The sequence below is a fragment of the Peromyscus leucopus genome, chromosome 23, assembly GCF_004664715.2.
Source record: "Peromyscus leucopus breed LL Stock chromosome 23, UCI_PerLeu_2.1, whole genome shotgun sequence".
NCBI lineage: Eukaryota > Metazoa > Chordata > Mammalia > Rodentia > Cricetidae > Peromyscus > Peromyscus leucopus.
Window position 1 is genome coordinate 38490529 of NC_051082.1, and position 21101 is coordinate 38511629.

The 21101-nt window shown below is 46.4% G+C and overlaps 1 protein-coding gene across 1 annotated transcript in view; it reads right to left on the reverse strand.

Annotated features, from left to right (window-relative positions):
- Sdk1 (sidekick cell adhesion molecule 1) overlaps positions 1-21101 on the reverse strand; it is a 970573-nt gene that overhangs the window by 130645 nt on the left and 818827 nt on the right. Inside the window, 1 exon segment of the mRNA XM_028887375.2 lies at positions 698-807. Coding sequence (XP_028743208.1) covers positions 698-807 — 110 coding nt within the window.

The following is a 21101-nucleotide window of genomic DNA, read 5'->3' on the forward strand; positions in this document are numbered from 1 at the left end:
GGTTAAATGCCATGTTAAGCACTTGATTAGCGAGAAGAGAAACTCCAGGGTCATGAAAGAGGGAAGCAGAACGGGGCACCTGGGACATCTGCTTCGTTAAGAGTCTGCGGCCTCCGGTTCCTGGTTTTTTCATAGTGAGCCCTTTCTACAGTGTGCTTTGATGGAACACATGGCCAGCTAACACCCAACCACACACTGCCTCAAACGATATTCAAACTGTGTATCTTGCTTAAGGCTTTTATGTGTGTACTGGTTTTGCTACTTACAGAATTCCCCTTGCTTACAGAATCTGTTGTGTGTGTGTTATATACATATGTGTGTGTGTTGTGTATATATGTGTGTGTGTCTTTATGTTCTGATGCACCAATATAGGTGTGCCTGTGGAATCCAGAGGTGGCATAGGATGCTTTTCTCCATCACTCTCCATCTTATTTTTTGAAACAGGGTCTCTCACTGAACCTGGATCTAACCACTTCAAGTAGATCAGCTGACTAGAAAGCCCCAGGACTGGGATTATGGGCATGTGCCATAGTCCCCAGGCAGGTTTAATGGGCTCCTAGCAAGGCAAACTTAGGTCCTCACCAGCTGAACCATCTCCCCAGCCCTCTGCTTAGAGAATTCTATTTTCCACCTGACATCTGGTTTCTCACACTACAAACACGGTCAGCTTCAGCCACTACCCACATGCGGTTCTCACCTGTAGTGTGTGTAGGGTGTGAGGTTTGGAATTTCCAGCGTCTGGGCGTCAGGCTCATTCTCTTCCTCATAGAGGGTGACCCACTCCTCCTCATCACCGATGGCCCCGACCTGTGGAAAGAGATCCTGCGATGGACTGGGCTCACCATGGTGACCAAGGCTGCTTGGTATTCTGTACGCACATACTGGGTATAATGGGCTGAGCACAGCCACTGTGTAGCTCACACCTGGGAGCTCCTGGTTCCTGCACACACACCCATGGAGATTCAGACTCCTGCTATTCTCAGTGCACATGACATCTGGGAAGGTTTTAGTTCAAAACTCAAGAACTTGGCCTCAAGAGGGCCAGCCCTGTGGCTCAGATTCTGGGTGATGGAGAGGATCATCCCCACTGCCTTGTCCTTTTCTCATCTGACAAGTAAGAGAGGCTCAAGAAGGAAGACTCAGGTAGGACCCACAGTGTGCAGTGATGATGTCCTCCTTGCTAGGGTCCAGAGCCATTGACAACACTTGCTGGCCCCAGGGCACCACCTGACCTTTCCCTCCCCGAGCATACACCACAGTGGCTGCACTGGCTGCCATAAGGAAGTGCTTGTGGAAGTCCTGCATGCAGGCCTTGTCTCTTCTGACAAAGGACGCTGAGAGCTGGCGAGATGACTCACCAGTAAAGTGCTTGCTGCACTACACGGGGACTTGAGATCTGATCCCCAGAAGCAGGCCTGAGGGCTGTCGAGATGGCTCAGGGGCTAAGAGCACACACTGTACTTGCAGAGGACCTGAGGTGAGTTCCCAGCACCCACATCAGCTCACAACCACCTGCAACTCCAGCTTCAGGGATCTGATGCCCTCTTCTGGCCTCTAAGGGCACTGCACTCAAGTATCCCTATAGACACATACACATACACACATAACGTATTTTTAAGCCAGGCATGTTGGCACACATTTGTAATTCCGGAGCTTGGGAGGTGGAGACAGACAGAGTCTTGGGTTTCTCTGACCAGTTAGCCAAGCTGAATCAATGAGCCCCATGACTGTCTCAAAAAACAAAACAAAACAAAAACCTCCCCTCAAACCAAAATGGACAGTGCTCTGAAAAAAGGACACCTGAGGTTGACTCTGGTCTCTACACACACACACACACACACACACACACACACACACACTCAGATGTGTACACACATAGGTGAACACATGTACATGCACACTTATGTGTACACACACACAAACACATGTGAACATATGAACACATGCATATATACTCAGATGTATACACATACAGGTGAACACATATACATGCATACTTATGTGTACACCCTCCCCCCCATACACCTCCATACACACACAGAAGTACCTCAGGGCAGAGCTGGTCCGAGAAGCACTACTCTTTACAGACACTTGTCTCTTCCAAGCTGGCCTGTGAGGCCCCATTGGGCATCCCTAGAACTCCCCCAGCATCTCCCTCTCCTTCTGGGAACGATATGTCCATGGCTTCCTTGGTTAGCAATTGTACACTCACACTTCCTGTGACCTCTAACCTGACCCTAGTTGCTTGCTCTGCCTAAGAAAGCCCCCAAACAGCTTCATCTACCCTGTTGATGACACCCTGGGCTGTCCCGGACAGAACGCACAGGGGACATGGCTGTGTGCTCCAGCCTGTGGCTCCTGTGAGCAGTCTGTTGACTTGTGCAGCTCATGTGGCTGTGTGGGGATCATGGTATACAAACAGAGGGTGTGCTGAGAGCCTGTTCAGCCAGGCTTAGTCCTGCCCTGGCATCTAATGCTCCATAAGTGACTTAAATGACAGGGCAGGCCTTGTGCTCATTAAGTTCACAGAGGAAGACAACTTGGCAGGTGGCCAAGCCACAGAGGTGGGGTGCTGAGGCTTCATGACGACCTTGGTAAGCTGCAGAAATGATGTAAAGGATGAAGGACAAGGAGGGACCAGTAAGCGAAAGCGAGCAGCCTGCGATGTGGGGAGTCTAAACTAAAGCAGGAAAACGGCTGCAGAGTCAGAGTGTCATATGAGACCCAAACGTCCATTCTAGTCTCCACCCAGCAGAGCTGGAAGACACAGGCATACACCGTACACTAATGCACACACCTGGATGCACCTGCACACACAGGCAAGAACCTGCACACACCTGTATTCACCTGAATTGAACTATATGCATTTGTGCACACATGTATGTATCTGCACATATCTTGTGTACTTGTATGAGTATGTATGCATCCATACACATGTACACAGTGACATCTATATATCTGAATGTATCTGTATACATGTAAATACCTTCACACAGCTGTATGTAGCTATAAACACCTGAATTCACCTGAACATGACTATATATATGTATACACACATGTATGAACCCACATATACCTGTGTGTACTTGTATATGTATGTATGTATCCACACATGTACACAGTGGCATACACTTGCACACATCTGTATGTACCTGCACACAGGTAAGTACCTGTATACACCTGAATATTATTGTATGTATGTGTGCACACATGTATATACCCACACACCTGTATGTATTTGTATATGTATATATGTATCCACATACATGGCATACACTTATATATATATACCTGTATGCATCTGCACACATGCACATACCTGCACATGCCTGTACTTACCTGCATACAATTGTGGGAACCTGCACAGTACATACCAGTTCACAGTGCTCTGTGTACCACAGCCCAAGAGTAAAATTGAGGCACATATTCCCAAATGAAGAGGCACAGGGCACTGACACTGGCATCTGCTTTTATGTGGACGGACTTCAGAAACATTGGGCTGGGTAGAAGCCTGTCCCCAAGTCCACATAGCATGAGAGTCTCCTTTATAAAATGACCGGGGTGGGGGGGTCAGATGTTTAATGAGAAGGGGGTGGGGAGAAAGGGAAGCAGGGTGGGGAGGAAGGGAAGCAGGGGTGGGGAAGGAGGGAAGCAGGTGTGGGGAGGGAGGGAAGCAGGGGTGGGGAGGGAGGGAAGCTCTTAGAGATGAGTTTTATATGCTGAGACGCGTGGAAGCAGAAATATGCTCTGAGTCTTCTACCTTAGGAATGGTCCTCTTTAAAATGGCAAAATTTGTGTTCTGTGCATTTCATCTCAATTTTTAAAAGAAGCATTAAAATTTAAGGTGGGATGCTGTCCAGGAACACCTGGCAGAGAAAGAGCTGGAGGTCAGAGAGGCTAATGAGCAGCTGGGATTCTGTGAATGAGCAAGGCTGCTGAACTAGGGGGAAGATGTGGCCACCTGCGAGGCTGGAACAGGGGAGTGCTCTCAACCACCACAAATCTTGGTGGCTCTGGAAGTTTAGCCTCTATTCCTGCTACCTGGGCTCCACAGAGAGGGGCCACTGCTGTGTCTTTTCCCACCCAGGTCCTCTGTGCTGAGCGAGGGGGCAGCAGATGCACAGTGACTTTAATTGATCCCCCAGGTCCCTGCAGCGTGACTGAATGCTCCTGTCTCTGCCTGACTCTGCCCCCTCAGCCCCATCTTTACAAACCCTCCTTGAATGAAGGCTGGTTCTAGGCATCCTCTGGGTCCTCCTCTGCCTTGATGCCCAGCATGTTTGACTCAGTCCATCTTCCTTCTAGGTCCAGGCACATCTGTGTAGGGCTAGGTGCTTCCTGGACCGTGTGGATGGCTCCAGCACTGGCCTCCCATGATAAGATGGCTCTTGGCCATATATGCTTCTACAGGGACTGCATGGATCAGGGTGGTGGCTCTGGGACTCAGGGCCATCCATCCATGTGACCAAGAGGGTTGGAAGAGCAGTGACAACCTTTGAGCTGCTACTCAGAGGAGAGAGGGTGAGGCATGGCTGGCTGCTGGAAGGGCAGGAAGATGGGGAGACAGGCAGCTCGAGCTATTTGCACTGAGCACAAGAGTCAAAGCCAGCAGGACAGGGCCATGGGTCCCCACTTACTTCTCCCCTTAAGTCAGTATTGTGGGAGAAGACAAAGGTCTTCCCTTTTCGAGTCCCCCACATTGCCACTGTCCCATCGCTGGTGTCTACAAAATGGAGGGATGTCTGGTTCATTTCCTGTCTTCCATTCTGCTGAGTTCAATACAGAACTTCCAGGCTACAATCAAGCCAACTGAGATAATGGAATAGGACTAGGGTGTGACCCACACATCCTTGACCTTTCCCATGCCAAGTCCCATTTGCGCAGGTCTCTGATTTGGAGATGGGACAGTGACTGACAGACTCTCCAGACAGCTCTGCCCTCATATTCCCTAATCACTGTTTGTCATTACCTGAAGGTACCACATGGCCTTGAGCACCTGTGTCCTTGCAAAGCTCTTGAATCTGGTCCCAACATGTCTGCTCCTTCTCCTGCCTTCTCTAGGCAACTGCCAGAAGCTTCCTTGAACTGCTTCTACTTTCTTGCTCCCTCTTCTGGAAGCCTCCATGAGCAGCCTCCTCTGCTTTATTGCTTCTGGAAGCCTCTATAGATAGCCACCCCGCCCCGTGCTCTCTGTCTCCCCCTTCCGAAAGCATCCATAGACAACGTCCAGGGACAGCTCTCCATCTCTGACCAAGCAGATGGCGCATGATGTCCCCATCCTGTGCACTCAGGCTGCCTTCTGCCTACCTCTGACAGGGTCAGCACGTGATCCTCAAGAGTAACTCATACAAATAGTGTGTGTGTGTGAAAACTCATTTTGCTTATCAAAAAGGGACCCAGCAGGATGGTAAAATGGGTTTGGAGGAGAATATGACTCAAAATCTGGAGTGTCAGTAGGAGAAAAAATGTCCAGGCTGGACAGATGGCTCAGTCAGTAAAGTGCATGCCACACAAGTATGAGGACCTCAGTTCGATCCTTGGGAACCCATGTAAAAGAGCCAGAAGCTAGGAATGACATGTTCCTGTAATCTCAGAGCCAGGGAGGGGGAGGCATGAGGATCCTTGCTGTCCAGCCAGCTTGGTCTAATTGGTGAGTTCCAGGTTCAGTAAGAGTCTGTCTCAAAAAAGAAGGTGAAGAGTTGACCTCTGGCTTCAATATGCATATTCATAAAACACCCCCAAATACGAACATATACAGTAAAGAAGACAAAGATATTAGAAAGCTGGTTACAGGAGCAACATAACCCTAACCTGTAGCTTAGCAACTTCCCAATTTAATATCTGATGTGACAGCATTTAGCCAATCAACATGTAAGAAATCAGGTTTCTACAAGGCTTGATAGCCGCAAACAGCCTTCAAACAGGCTCTGTTCACTGCTCAGTAAAACTGAACCCACAGAACAAATCTGGCCCCTTTCTTGTTTTGGTTGATAAAGTTTTTTTTTTTAACACAGCCACGATCATTAGTTTGTATGTTGCTAACCGTTGTGACTCCATGGCAGAGATGCATAGATGCAACAGAGATCATCTCTCCATCCTGTTTGAGCATGCTCCCCAGAGGCACAAGGCAAACTTCATACTGGTCCTGCCTGTCTGTTATTATTGCCGCTCACATGTAAATATAGGGTCTCACTCTCCACTATACCCCAGAGCCTTCTCTGGGGTCCAGTGTAAAACTTGGTGTTCAGCCCTGTTTAGTCAACATGCTAATGATCATGTGAATGATTTTTAAAAACCAGCACAAAATGTGGGGTAGCTGGTATGGGACACCAAAGACATTTTACCCAAACCACCAGAACCCGGCAGGAATCGTACATCCCTGCGACAGGAGGTTTACATCTTTATCTAAAAAGCCCAGGATTCTTTAATCCTTGCCTGGCTCCTCTGGCTCAGTAAACTTCCAGGCCATCACACTAGAGTGTTCTAGAAGTAAGTGACTGGCCACTACTAGCAGACAGGACACAGAGTGAGGCAGGGCTCTAAAGATAAAACAAATTGAAGCTCCCACAGGGAAGCCGGGATTTAGAAAGGCTTTCTTGCTTTTCTCCTAAAGCCAACAAACAGCACTTTACAATGCTTATTATAGAAGCTGAAATGCCCACGTTTCAAACGCCACTCTGCAGGGCAGGTCCTTTATTGCATTAAGGAGTGCACAGTCCCTCTGAGGAGGTGACAAGCTCCTCCAGGAGGGCCAATGGCTTACCTGCTACTATGTCTAGTCTGCATTTGGCACCAGCTTGCCGGGAAGCAGGACCCATTTGGACATGTGCATTCATTTAACAACTAGACATCTCAGAGCCCGCCACTCCTGCCAAGCAGAGTTTCTACACAACCGGGGTTGTGAGCATGAGAAACATCTCTCGGTTCAGCTGGGCTTCTGGGAAGTTTTAGGGGAATCAATTGGCCTAGGCAGGACTTCGAAGGCTTCTGTTAGGGGAGTTTGGTGTCTGCCCAGCACCCCACATCGCCAGGACTTCAGTGGCTCCTCCAAGGACAGTCATTAACTTCATCCCAGAGGCATGACACAGATGGTCAGGAGGGCATGAGGAGGATGGGCTGACAAGGAGGCAGCTGTCCTTTCACTCAGAGCCCAGTGGAGGGGCAGACATTTCAGAGCTCCATGGAAACCTGCCAGCCTCACGCACCCTGCCTGAAACTCATGCCATCAGCAGGAAAACTTGCAACTTCGCAGATACTCAGACCCTGTGGTGTCCCCGTGCCTGAGCCAAATGAAGCTCCCCCAAATGAGGGGCGCTGGAGGGCACGGAGGCAGAGGGACAGATGGGGTCTGCACTTCTGGCAAAAGCACAGCCCAGCCAGGAAGGAACCGAGGCTTGGGGAGGCCCAAAGGCCAGTTCCCCGAGCAGATCCGGAACTCTTACAAGCTAATGAGTTGTTAAGGGGATTCTCCTTAGCCCTTGATTGATCTCAGCTGGCAAGGAGGCTGCCGGCTTTGAGAAGGGCAGGATTTGTGCAGCCCTGCCCTCCTAGTTAGTGGCTGCCTTTCCTCCTGCGTAGTCTAGTGTAGTTTCCTTTCGTTAGCTTCACAATTAAATTCTCCCTCCTCCTCCTCGGTCCCTCCCTCCCTCTCTCTCCCTCCCTCCCTCCCTCCCTCTCTCTCCCTCCCTCCCTCCCTCCCTCTCTCTCCTCCCTCTCCCTCCCTCCCTGCCTGCCTGCCTGCCTCTCTCTCTCTGTCTCTCTCTCACACATACATCTCTGTGTTTGTGTTCATGATTGTGTATGTGCTTGTGTGTATGCCCACATACACATATGTGCTTGTACATCATGTGTGCTCGGGTGCTCTTCCTCAGGCAGCTGGCACCCCTTGTTTGTTTTTTCTTTTCTTTCTTTTTCTTTCTTTCTTTCTTTTTTTTAGATTTTACATGTTTCAGTGTTTTGCCTGCATGTACGTATGGGCACTGTTTGTATGCCTGGTTCCTGTGGAGGTCAGAAGAGGGCATCAGCTCCCCTGGAACTGGAGTTACAGGGGATTGTGAGCTGCCATGCGGATGCTGGGAACTGAAACTGGGTCCCCCCTCACTGGGGGATTCTAGGCAGGTGCTCTACCACTGAGTCACACCCCAGCCCCTCACTGGGGGATTCTAGGCAGGTGCTCTTCCACTGAGCCACACCCCAGCTCCTCACTGGGGGATTCTAGGCAGTTGCTCTACCACTGAGCCACACCCCAGCCCCACTGATCAGCAGCCACACACCACACCCAGCCCTCACTGGGGGATTCTAGGCAGGTGCTCTACCATCAAGCCACATCCCAACCCTTCTAATAAGGGCATTAACTTCATTCAAAGGGGCTCCACCCTCATGTCCTAATTACCTTCCAAAGGCTGAGGCCACCACAGATGCTACCATTGTTTTTCCTACACTGCTTTCCTGGTCTCACCTGTTCTCTCCTCTGGAAACCACAGTGATGGCTTTAGCCCATTTGCCCCTCTTCCCCAACTCCTGACAAAGGGGTGTTGGAGAAATAAAGTTCCCTTTTAATGCCACTTAGTCCAAGATCTGCTGGTTTCTCAATTCCAGAATAAGAAGCTAGGCAAGTATGAGACCTGAGTTTGGATCCCCAGCACTCTCATAAACAGACTGGTGTGGCCATATGTGCCCCTGTAACCCGAGTGATGGGGACTGGGGAGGTTGTTAGAGACGTGGTGGGGACTGGAGAGTTAGAGACAGGAGGATCACCGAGCTGGCTGCCAACCCTGACGAAAAATGATGAGCTCTGAGTTCAGCAGGAGAGTGTGACTTAAGGGAGAAAGGCAGAGAAGGGGGGGGGGACCTGATGCCTTCCTGTGTGTATTCACAGGTACTTGATGTCATCTGTGTGTGCACACATGAATACACACACACACACACACACACACACACACACACACACAGAGAGAGAGAGAGAGAGAGAGAGAGAGAGAGAGAGAGAGAGAGAGAGAGATCTTGTCTCAGAAAAAAAACACAGCACCATCACCAGCAACAGGTGCCAGACACTTCCCTCTCTCCAAGCCTCTCCTCCCACACCCCTGCCTGTCTGGGATGTCCTTTTCCTGCTGTAATAGGAGTCTCCTCATGTCCTAACCATGACCTCACCTCCTCAAGGAGCATTCTCTGAGTCTGCCAGCAACATCTCATCACGTGCACCATGCCCAGCCTCACTGGTAATGGTCAGTCATTAGGTTACTTCTCCATCTGCCTTCTCTACAAAACCTCTGAGTTCCTGTAGGGAGTGTGTGTGTGTGGTGTGTATATGTGGTGCATAGGTATGTGGTATATATGTGTGTATGGGCAGTATATATGTGTTATGTTTATGTGTGATATGCATAGTATGTGTATGTATATTCTATGGGTGATGTGTGTGATGTATGTATGAGTGGAGTGTGTATGTGGTGTGTGTATATGTTTGTGTGTGTATGGGTGCATGTATGGAGTATGTACATACTTGTACTTATCTGTGGATGTGCGTATATACATGTGCACATAGATGTGAAGGCCAGAGGTCTCCTCTATCGCTCTCTACCTTAATTTCCGAGCCAGCATCTCTACCTGAACCTGGAGCTGGCTGATTCTGCTACACTGTGCCAACAAGCCCCTGGGATCCTCTTGCCTCTTCCTCTCCAGCAATGGGGCTACTGGAGTGTGCTACCCAGTTTGGCTTTACCATGGGTGCCGGGGATCCTTAGGCTTGGGCAACAGGCACTTCACCGACTAAGCAGTTTTCAGGAGTCCCCATAATAGGATTGGAAATGATCTGCTAGACTAGTAAGCAGAAAGGCCAAGTTCATACTCTTCAAGCCTTACAGATATCCTATCTGCTCAAGGCGCTGACAAGAATTCACGGCAAGGGTGTCATTACGGACAATCACACAAACAATAAACATTTGAAAATATCCGAGTGTGTTTCAAAGTCACCTGTCACCATAGAACCCAACTGCATAGAGGGAGGTGCCATGTCAGAGGCAAAGCTGAACCCGCCTCTGCAGGTTTATATAGACCACTGTGCCATTGCCAAAAGGGTCCATTAGAGCCACCAATGGCTCTCCTCTGTACATACTCCAGACAACTGGAAAATAATGTCAGTCTTCCTATTAGGAGAAAGGAATTCAATGGTGGTGGGGGTTTACTCCAACTGCAATGCTGACAGATGTTTCTCTGGGGTCCACAGGAGTCCAGACATTGTCCACAGTGGGGAAGGACAGGAGGTGGTCTGCATGGGGTCAGACATGCTGTCTTGCAGAGCTTGAAGTGGGGCTGACAGGGTGTGGCCTGTGGAGTCTGTCACCTTGCAAGGTGACAGGGAGCCAAAGAGATATGAGACACCTTAAAGGAGGATCTCTCCTTTTACCAGACAGGCTATTGTGTCTCCAGGTGGCATTTGTGACATGAGCCACCAGCTGGCACAGCAGGAGCTCCCTGGAACCTGCCTTGTGCACATGTTTCAGTGTGAGGTCATGGCCTAGGCCTTGATGGCAAGGGTCCTGGTCTCACCCAGATAACATCCCCAAGAAGACAAGGACAGTAACCACATGACAGAAATACAGAAGGGGGCTGGCAAGGTGGATTCCACAAAGTGCCTACTGTGTAAATGAGCTCAAATTCCCAAAACTCATATAAAAGTTGGCCAGAAGAATGCAACCTTAAAAAATAACTTCATGAAGATGCTAGAGCCCTTTAAAGAGGAAATGAAAAATTCCCTTAAAGAAATTGAGGAAAAGACAAACAAAAAAAATTGGAAGAAATCAATAAATAAAAAGTCAAGAAAACCATGAAAAAGCAATTAAACATGTGGAGGAAACAGTTCAAGACCTGAAAAGTAAAACAGAAACAATGAAGAAGACACAAACAGAGGGAATGCTGGAAATAGAAAATCTGAGTAAACAAACAGGTAACACAGATGCCAGCACAACAAACAGAATACAAGAGATGGAAGAGAGAATCTCTGGTGTAGAGGATACAATAGAGGAAATAGATTCGTCAGTCAAAGAAAACACCAAAGCCAAAAAAGTCATAACACAAAATGTCCAGGAAATCTGGGACACCATGAAAAGGCCAAACCTAAGAATAATAGGGATAGAAGAAGGAGAAGAATACCAACTCAAAGGCACAGAAAATATATTCAACAAAATGATAGTAGAAAACTTTCCCCACTTAAAGAAAAAAATACCTAGGAAGATACAAGAAGCCTATAGAAGACCAAACAGACTAAATGCCCCCCAAAAGTCCCCTAGCCACATAATAATTAAACCACTAAACATAAAGAAAGATTAAGAGCAGCAAAGGAAAAAGGCCAAGTGACTTATAAAGGCAGACCCATCAGAATAACACCTGACTTCTCAATGGAGACTTTGAAAGCCAGAAGGTCCTAGACAGATGTAATGCAGACACTAAGAGACCATGGATGCCAGCCTAGACTAATATATCCAGCAAAACTTTCAACCACCATAGACGAAGTGAAGAAGACATTCCAAGACAAAACCAGATTTAAACAATACCTATTCACAAATCCAGCTCTACAGAAAGTACTAGAAGGAAAATTCCAAGCTAAGGAAGTCAGATACACCCACGAAAACACAGGCAATAGATAATCCCACATCAGTAAACCCCAAAGAAGAGAAATACACACATTATACCACCAAAAGATAACAGGAAAGAACAATCACTGGTCATTAATATCTCTTAATATCAATGGACTTAATTCACCTATAAAAAGACACAGGCTAACAGAATGGATACAAAATCAGGATCCATCCTTCTGTTGCATATAAGAAACAAACCTCAACTTCAAAGACAGACACTACCTCAGAGTAAAAGGTTGGGAAAAGATTTTTCAATCAAATGGTCTTAAGAAGCAAGCTGGTGTAGCTATCCTAATATCTAACAAAATAGACTTCAAACTAAAATCGGTCAAAAGAGATCAGGAAGAACATTACATATTCATCACAGGAAAAATCCACCAAGATGAAGTTTCAATTCTGAACATTTATGCCCCAAACACAAGGGCACCCATATATGTAAAAGAAACACTACTTAAATCACAATAAAACCCTACACATTAATAGTGGGAGACTTCAACACACTACTCTCACCACTGGACAGATCTGCCAGCTAAAAACTTAACAAAGAAATAAAGGACCTAACAGATGTTATGACTCAAATGGACTTAATAGATATCTATAGAACATTCTACCCTAACAAAAAAGAATATACCTTCTTCTTAGCACCCCATGGAACCTTCTCTAGAATTGACCACATACTTGGTCACAAAGCAAATCTCAACAGGTACAAAAAAATTGGAATAAACTCCTGTATTCCATAAACCATGATGGCTTAAAGTTAGATTTCAACAAGAACAGAAATTACAGAAAGCCTACAATCTCATGGAAACTGAATAATGCTCAACTGAATGACCAACTGGTCAAGGAAGAAATAAAGAAATTAAAGTTTTCCTAGAATCCTTAAAAAGAAAATCTCTTTGAGCATTAGCTATGCAGAGTATCATTAAAGTGATTGTTTTATTAGAATTCATTAAAAATGAATGTACTACATACCCAAACTTATGGGACACTATGAAAGCAGTGCTAAGAGGAAAATTCATAGCACTAAATGCCCACATAAAAAAGTTGGAGAAATCTCACACAAGAGAACAATACAAAGAATCAATGAAACAAAGAGTTGGTTCTTGGAGAAAATCAACAAGATAGTCAAGCCCTTATCCAAATTAACCAAAAGGCAGAGAGACAGCATCCAAATTAAGAAAATCAGAAATGAAAAGGGAGACATAACAACAGACAAGGAGGAAATCCAGAGAATCATCAGGTCATACTTCAAAAACCTGTACTCCACAGAATTGGAAAATATAAAAGAAATGAACAATTTTTCTGGATAGATACCACATACCAAAGTTAAATCAAGACCAGATAAACAATTTAAATAGACTAATAATGTCTAAGGAAATAGAAACAGTCATTAAAAGTCTCCCAACCAAAAAAAGTCCAGGACCAGATGGTTTCAAAGAAGAGTAAATATCAATACTCTTCAAATTGTTCCACAAAATAGAAACAGAAGGAAGGTTATCAAACTCCTTTTATGAGGCTACAGTTACTCTGATTACCAAGCCACACAAAGATGCAACAAAGAATGAGAATTATAGACTGATCTCCCTCATGAACGTTGATGCAAAAATACTTAATAAAATATTGGCAAACCAACTCCAAGGACACATCAAAAAAATTATCCACCATGATCAAGTAAGCTTCATCCCAGAGATGCAAGGATGGTTTAACATATGAAAATCTGTCAATGTAATACACCATATAAACAAACTGAAAGAAAAAAAACACATGATAATTTCATTAGATGCTGAAAAGGCCTTCGACAAAATCCAACACCCCTTCATGATAAAGGTCTTGGAGAGAACAAGAATACAAGGAATGGACCTAAACATAATAAAGGCAATTTACAGCAAGCCAACAGCCACCATCAAAGTAAATGAAGAGAAACTCAAAGTGATTCCACTAAAATCAGGAACAAGACAAGGCTGTCCACTTTCCCCACATTTATTCAATAGAGTACTTGAAGTTCTAGCTAGAGCAATAAGACAACAAAAGGAGATCAAGGGAATACAAATTGGAAAGGAAGAAGTCAGACTTTCACTATTTGCAGATGACATGATAGTATACATAAGTGACCCCAGAAATTCTAACAGGGAACTCCTACAGCTGATAAACTCCTTCAGTAAAGTGGCAGGATACAAGATTAACTCAAAAAAAAAAAAAACAAAACAAAACAAAACAAAAAAACAGTAGCCCTCCTATACACAAATGATAAATGGGCTGAAAAAGATAGCAGAGAAACATCACCCTTTACAATAGCCACGAATCATATAAAATACCTTGGGGTAACTCTAACTAAGCAAGTGAAAGACCTGTATGACAAGAACTTTGAGTCCTTGAAGAAAGAAATTGAAGAAGATATCAGAAAATGGAAAGATCTCCCATGCTCCTGGATAGGTAGGATTAACATAGTAAAAATGACAATCTTACCAAAAGCAATCTACAGACTCAATGCAATCCTCATCAAAATCCCAACACAATTCTTCACAGACCTGGAAAGAAACAACTCAACTTCATTTGGAAAAACAGAAAACCCAGGATAGCTAAAAGAGTCCTGTACAACAAAGTCAACTCTGGAGGCATCACCATCCCTGACATTAAGTTTTACTATAGAGCCATAGTTATACAAATAGCTTGGTATTGGCAGAAAAACTGACATGTGGCCCAATGAAATTGAATTGAAGACCCTGACATTAACCCACACATTTATGAATTCCTGATTTTTGACAAAGAAGCAAAAACTGTACAATGGAAAAAAGAAAGCATCTTCAACAAATGGTGCTGGCATAACTGGATGTCAACATGTAGAAGATTTCAAATAGATCCATATCTATCGCCATACACAAAACTCAAGTCCAAGTGGATCAAAGACCTCAATATAAAACCAGTTACACTGAATCTGATAGAAGAGAAAGTAGGAAGTAGTCTTGAACACATTGGCATAGAAGACCACTTCTTAAATATAACACCAGTAGTACAGACACTGAGAGCAACAATTAATAAATGGGACCTCATGAAATTGAGAAGCTTCTGTAAGGCAAAGGACACAGTAAATAAAAGAAAACAATAGCCTACAGAATTGGGAAAAGATTCTCACCAACCCCAACATCTGACAGAGGGCTGATCTCCAAAATATATAAAGAACTCAAGAATTAGACATCAAAATGACAAACAACCCAATTAAAAATGGGCTATAAAGCTAAACAGAGAATTCTCAAAGGAAGAATTTCAAATGGCTGAAAGACATAGGAATGCTCAGCATCCTCAGTCATCAGGGAGATGCAAATCAAAATGACTCTGAGATACCATCTTACACCTTTTGGAATGGTTAAGATGAAAAGCACTGCAGACAGCTTATGTTGGAGAGGATATGGAGCATGCAGAACACTCCTCCACTGTTGGGAATACAAACTTGCATAGCCACTTTGGGAATCAGTGTGGCGGTTTCTCAGAAAATTGTGAATCAATCTACTTCAAGACCCAGCTATACCACTCTTGGACATATACTCAAGGAATGCTCAATCATACCACAGGGACACATGTTCAACTATGTTCATTCATAGCAGCATTATTCATAATAGCCAGAACTTGGAAACAACCTAGATGCCCCTCAACTGAAGAATGGATTAAGAAAATGTGGTACATATACAGAATCGAGTACTACTCAGCAGAGAAAAACAATGACACCATGAAATTTGCAGGCAAATGGATAGAACTAGAAAATATCATCCTAAGTGAGGTAACCCAGACTCAGAAGGACAAACATGGTATGTACCCACTCATAAGTGGATACTAGAAGTAAAGCAAAGGATAACCAAACAACAACCCACATTGTCAGAGAAGCCAGCTGACAATGAAGACCCAAAGAGGGATGCATAGATCGCCCTGGGAAGGGGAAATAGATGATATCTCCATGAGTGAACTGGGGGTGAGGAGTGGACAATGGAGGGTAGGGGGTGGGGGATGAGAACATAAGGAAATGGGATGGTCGATTTGGAACAGGGATGGAGTGGGAAAGCAATGAGAGAAATATCATGGAATAGAGAAAAACCCAGTACTAGGGAAGTTGCCAGGAATCCCCAAGGATAACCCCAGCTTGGACTACTAGAAATAGTAGAGAGGGTGCCTGAACTAAACTGGCTTGCCTCACTCATCAGATTGGTGAATACCCTAACTGTCATCATAAAGCTTTTCTCCAGTGACTGATGGAGGCAGATGCAGAGATCCACAGTCAAACACCAGGCAGAACTCCAGTGGGGGGGGGAGGGAGGGAGGGGGAGAGGGAGAGAGAGAGGAGGGGAGAGGAGAGAGAGAGAGAGAGAGAGAGAGAGAGAGAGAGAGAGAGAGAGAGAGAAGGGATTCTATTAACAAGTGCATCAGGATCATGATGGGGAAACATGCAGAGAGACGACCAAACCAAACTAGTGGAAACTCATGAAAGTTGGATCAACGGCTGTGGAGCCTGCATGGGACTGTACTAGGCCCTCTGCATGGTGAAACAATTGTGTAGCTTGATTTTCTTGGGGACCCCCTGGCGGTAGAATCAGAATCCATCCCTGGTGCACAAGAGGGCTTTTTGGAGCCCACTACCTATGATGGGAACCCTTGTGCAGCCTTGAGGCAGGGGGAAGGGCTTGGACTTGCCTCTACTGGATGTGCCTCTCCATGGAAGTCCTTGTTTTCTTGTTGGGGGGAGTAGGGGTGGTTTGTAGGGGGGAGGCTTGGGGGTGGGAGGATGGAAGAGGGGGATCTCTGATTGGTGTGTAAAATGAATGAAAAAAATTTTCTTAATGAAAAAAAAGTTGGCCATGGTAGCATGTACCTGTAATCTCTGTGCTACAATGAGGAGACAGGATAGCGAGACAAGCAAATCCCCAGAGGCCCTGAGGCCTGCTACACTGATGAAACAGTGGTGAGCAGGAGACCCAGTCTCAGACAAGATGGAGGGCCAGGACCGAAACCTGAGGCTGTCCTCTGACCTCCACACACATGACACGTCTGCCTACACACACACACACACACACACACACACACACACACACACACACACACATACACACACTCCACAAAGATCATAAGAAGTGCAGGACATTTATGTGCACATAGAGCTATGAGACATGCTTGGCAATCTGGGATGGTCTGTTTCCCAAAGCAGTGACCTGCTGGGACAGTGAGCAGGAACAGGTGGACCTGTCTGTCAAGATGCCCCACCCCCAGGGCCAGGTAAAGCTTGGAGGCCTGGTGTGCAGCTTGGCTAGCTCCCTGCCATTCTTGGGTTTAACTTTTACCAGGCAAAGGAGCCCACACTCCAGCTCCATTTGAATCCATCACTGGTATCGTCTCGTCTCTCAGTGGATGTTTGTGTAATTACCCCTGCAGGAACAAAGACCATCTAAGATCCCCATGTCCCTCCCTTGACAGTAAGACTTTTGAGACAATGCACCCCAAGGAACTGGCATTTCCTTCTCACATTGGGAGAAGGAAAAGTCAGCCTCTGGTGCCAGCCAGAGGGGGAGTTTGTCTCCCTGAAAGAGATTTCACACAGTTCTGACAACTAGTTAGATGTTCTTGCTGGGGAGACTGGAACCGAGGCAGTGAATGGCTCAATGATGTGTGGGCCCACACTTAGCCACAACTGTGTAGCTACGCACAACTCTGCCATCTATTTAAACCCAAACTCCATGTCAGCACTATAAAGATGGATTTGGGGGTCCCTGGACCTCTTTACTTTTTCTTCTTCCCACTGTGGCCACATTGAATGCATCTCCTTTCTCTAGTAGATGTTTCTTTAATCGTCATGTTGTGGATGAGTGGCAGAGCTTAGCTTGTTCAGGCTTCCAGGATCCAGGCTCTGACCCGATCAACTCGAGTCATGTCCTAGCTCCAGAACTGGGGAACTTCTTCTGGACTGTGGTTCCATATGCAATGGGAATGTGGCCACCCTTGGTTCTCTGTGCACTGAGGATAGTGCACATGGGAACTTGTGCCTCCAGAGTCCCTCTGAGCTCCTGTGAGTGACTGGCTTCCCCCAGACCCAGAGCTGTCACACCTACCCTAGGCCTGAGTTCACTTTGGTGGCCTGTGTGTTTCCATGGCTTAGCCTGGCACTAGCTCCCTGGCCACCCCCCTAGGAATGAAGCCTTTCTTCCACAGCATTCCACTTATTAAGTACATACTGTGCACTATCTCCAGGCTAAAGCTTTAAATGTGTCCTCAGTCTCCTAGTTTTGTGAACAAGAAACTGAGGCTACCATGCTCTGATGGACAACCATTTGCTTGAGGGTCCATCCAGCCCTAAAGTACCTACCCTGGCCCTCCCCACAGCCATATACATGCAAGTAGGCTCAGCTGGTCCCATCCAGCAGACAGTAGGCCCAGTTAAGAAGGGCAAAAGGCCAATGACAAGTATGGAGCATTTCATTTCAAGGACTCCCAAGGTCTGGAAGCTGCCTGACTACCCATTGTACTGTCTTTAAACTTCCAACAACTCTGAAAGAGAAAAATAACCCCCCAAGCAGATATGCTGGACAGGGGAGGCAGTTCTGTCAGTAACGTGCTTGTTGGGAACTCATGAGGACCTGATTCTGGATCCACAGAACCCACACTCAAAGCTAGATGTCACAGCACACATCAGCAACTCCAGAGGTGGGGAGGCAGATCCCTGGAGTGTGCTGGCCAGACAGTCCAGCCAGGTGGCAAGCTCTGGATTCAACAAGAGAACTCGTCTCAAAAAATGAGGCAAAGCAATTGAAGGAAATATCTGAAGTCTACTTCTGCCCCTATGTGTATAACACACACACACACACACACACACACACACACACAGAGAGAGAGAGAGAGAGAGAGAGAGAGAGAGAGAGAGAGAGAGAGAGAGAGAGAGCAAGTAAGCAAGCAAACAGAAATGCCCATTGACTTAGAAGGGATTAGACACTATAAATCCAACCCACAGAGAAAGTAACGGACATGGAGAATGCTCTGGATGCATCTGCCTACAGAGCGTCACAGCTTAGCCTGGCCCTCATCAACCATTCTCAGAATACTTACACTGGCATACATTGGCCAATGCCATCTAATGCAAAGTCTATTTTATAGAAAAGTATTGACTGGCTCATGTGTACACTCACTCAGTCATGATGGAACACAGAACTACAAGCAATATCTACAACAGGCTGGGAACATGGTGCACTGTAGAGCATTGCTTTTGTAGTGGAGCTGAACTATAGTAGGCTGGTACTGTCTACACATACGCAGGGAATCATCATTATATGGGGACTGTCTGTATGTACATGGGAGCCATGGTAATCTCACAGTGACCCTTGCCAAGAGGCCTTGGCATCTGTTCCTTCCACGAGTCTCTTTCCCCTTTGATGGACGCTGGGAATGTTACCTTCATGTCTCTGGTGCTCTGAATCCTGGGTCTGGAACCTAGACAGTGCTTAGCTAGTGTGGCTAGAAGCAGGAGTGGATACAGAGTCCAGCATCGGGGGCAGAGGGTGTACCCAGGCTGAGACTCTCAGCCACACATTTGCCTTCAGTCCCCTGGCTGCGTAGGCAGAAGGCAGAAGGGAATGCCATGCCTAGGAACAGAAGATTCTAATAGAAGACAGACATGCTCAGCTGTTGACCAGGCTTACCCTGGAATTCACCCTTAGTACGGATGTATTGCAAGAGGCTTCAGATAAAATGGCTTGTTAGGTAAATGGAAACCCCCACACACCCTGGGATACGTCCTTGTGGTTACGTGTGGCAGTGCACAGAAAAATGCCACCTGTGGCCTTCTATCAGCCTCCATCCAATCTAGTCCCTGGAACCTGCTGCGAACACCTGAAAGATGCATAGCATTTCTTTGTGCCCTGGAGTCTCCCAGGCATGAGTCACTTCAATGAGGATGGCTAATGACACTCTAGGTAACCTAGGGGTCTGTGTGTGTCGCCTCTGGGGCCATTGGGGCCACACAATATCTCCATCTCCACTGTTCCTTAGTTACCAGGAGACCAGCGTAGAACAGATTCGTGTTTTATTTTATTAGCCCATAACACTCTCTAAAACAGCTCCTTTTTAAGAAAATGGCTACTATTATGCACAAATAAGCACTTAGTGGGTTTCCCCCACCCCCTCTCTGCTTTCCATTTTCAGAATGGAAACAGTTTTATCTGTACCCAAAGTGTTACTGAGAGCGTCTTCATTACCGAAAATCCTGCCCCGAGCAGCCTTTGCCAGAGTCGGGCAGCAATTCTGGCTATTAGAGCGCAGCGAATGGCCATGTGCAGCAGGGCTGAGGGAGGGAAGGAAGTCAGCGAGGGGTGGGGAGCGGGTGGCCAAGGACAACAGGTACCACTGCCAACTGCACTGAAAACGTGGGAAGAGCCCTTCGGCTCCATCTGCAGCCAGAGGTTACTAATTAAGCAAAGCATTACCGAGCCAGAAATACCCACAAATGCTGCCGCTTTTTTTTAAACCCGTATCTGAGCATCAACAACACTACAAGGGCCTTACAAGAGGCTTTTTCAACAGCAAGCATCTTTCATCCCATAATTCACTAGAGATAACTGAAGTTAAATACCTCGCTTGTGGGGCGGGGGAGACAGCTACCGGTAAGGGGCTTTCTGGGAAAGTGAGAAGACCTGAGTCTAAACCCCAGAACATACATAAAAGAAAGCAGGGCATGGAGGCACATGAGTGTAGTCCCAGCACTGGGGACATGGAGGACCTAAGGTGGATCCCTAAGGCTCCCTGGCCAGCCAGCCTACCCTAATTAGCAAGCTCCAGGTTCGGTGAGAGAACCAATCTCAAAAAAAAAAAAAAAAAAAAAAAAAAGTGGAGAGTGGTAGAGAAAGACACCTGATGCTGATTCTATTCTTGTGCACATATGTATGCACTCACCTGTGCACACATGAACATGTTCACATGCACACACACATACAACCCAAAAAACAACAGCAATAAAACCCTTGGTTTGCAGGTTTAAAAAAGCGGTCAGCACAGAAGCGAAACTTAATTGCAAAGATGCACTGAGAAGTGGGAGGCATGGAAGGGGAATCGAGGCTGGACTGCACACACTGGCCTAGAGGATGCTCCAGTCTCTAGTCCTGGATGCTGCTTGGGGGAGTCTGGACACTCAGCTCCATGACATTCCCTTCTTGAGATGTCCAGAGCCCCAGATGCTTTGGCCTTCTCCTCCCTCCATGCTCCTCTAGCAGCCTAGGAAAACTTTGTCTGTGTGTGTGTGTGTGTGTGTGTGTGTGTGTGTGCATGCGTGTGTACACGAGAATGTGTGAGTGAGTGTATATATGTGAGTTCATGTATGTGAAATCCATGTGTATGCTTTCCATGTGTGTGCACAGGTAAATATGCACATGTGTGCATGTATAGGTAAAGGCCAGTGGTCAACCTGGCTGCTGTTCCTTGGGAGATGTCCACCTTAGTTTT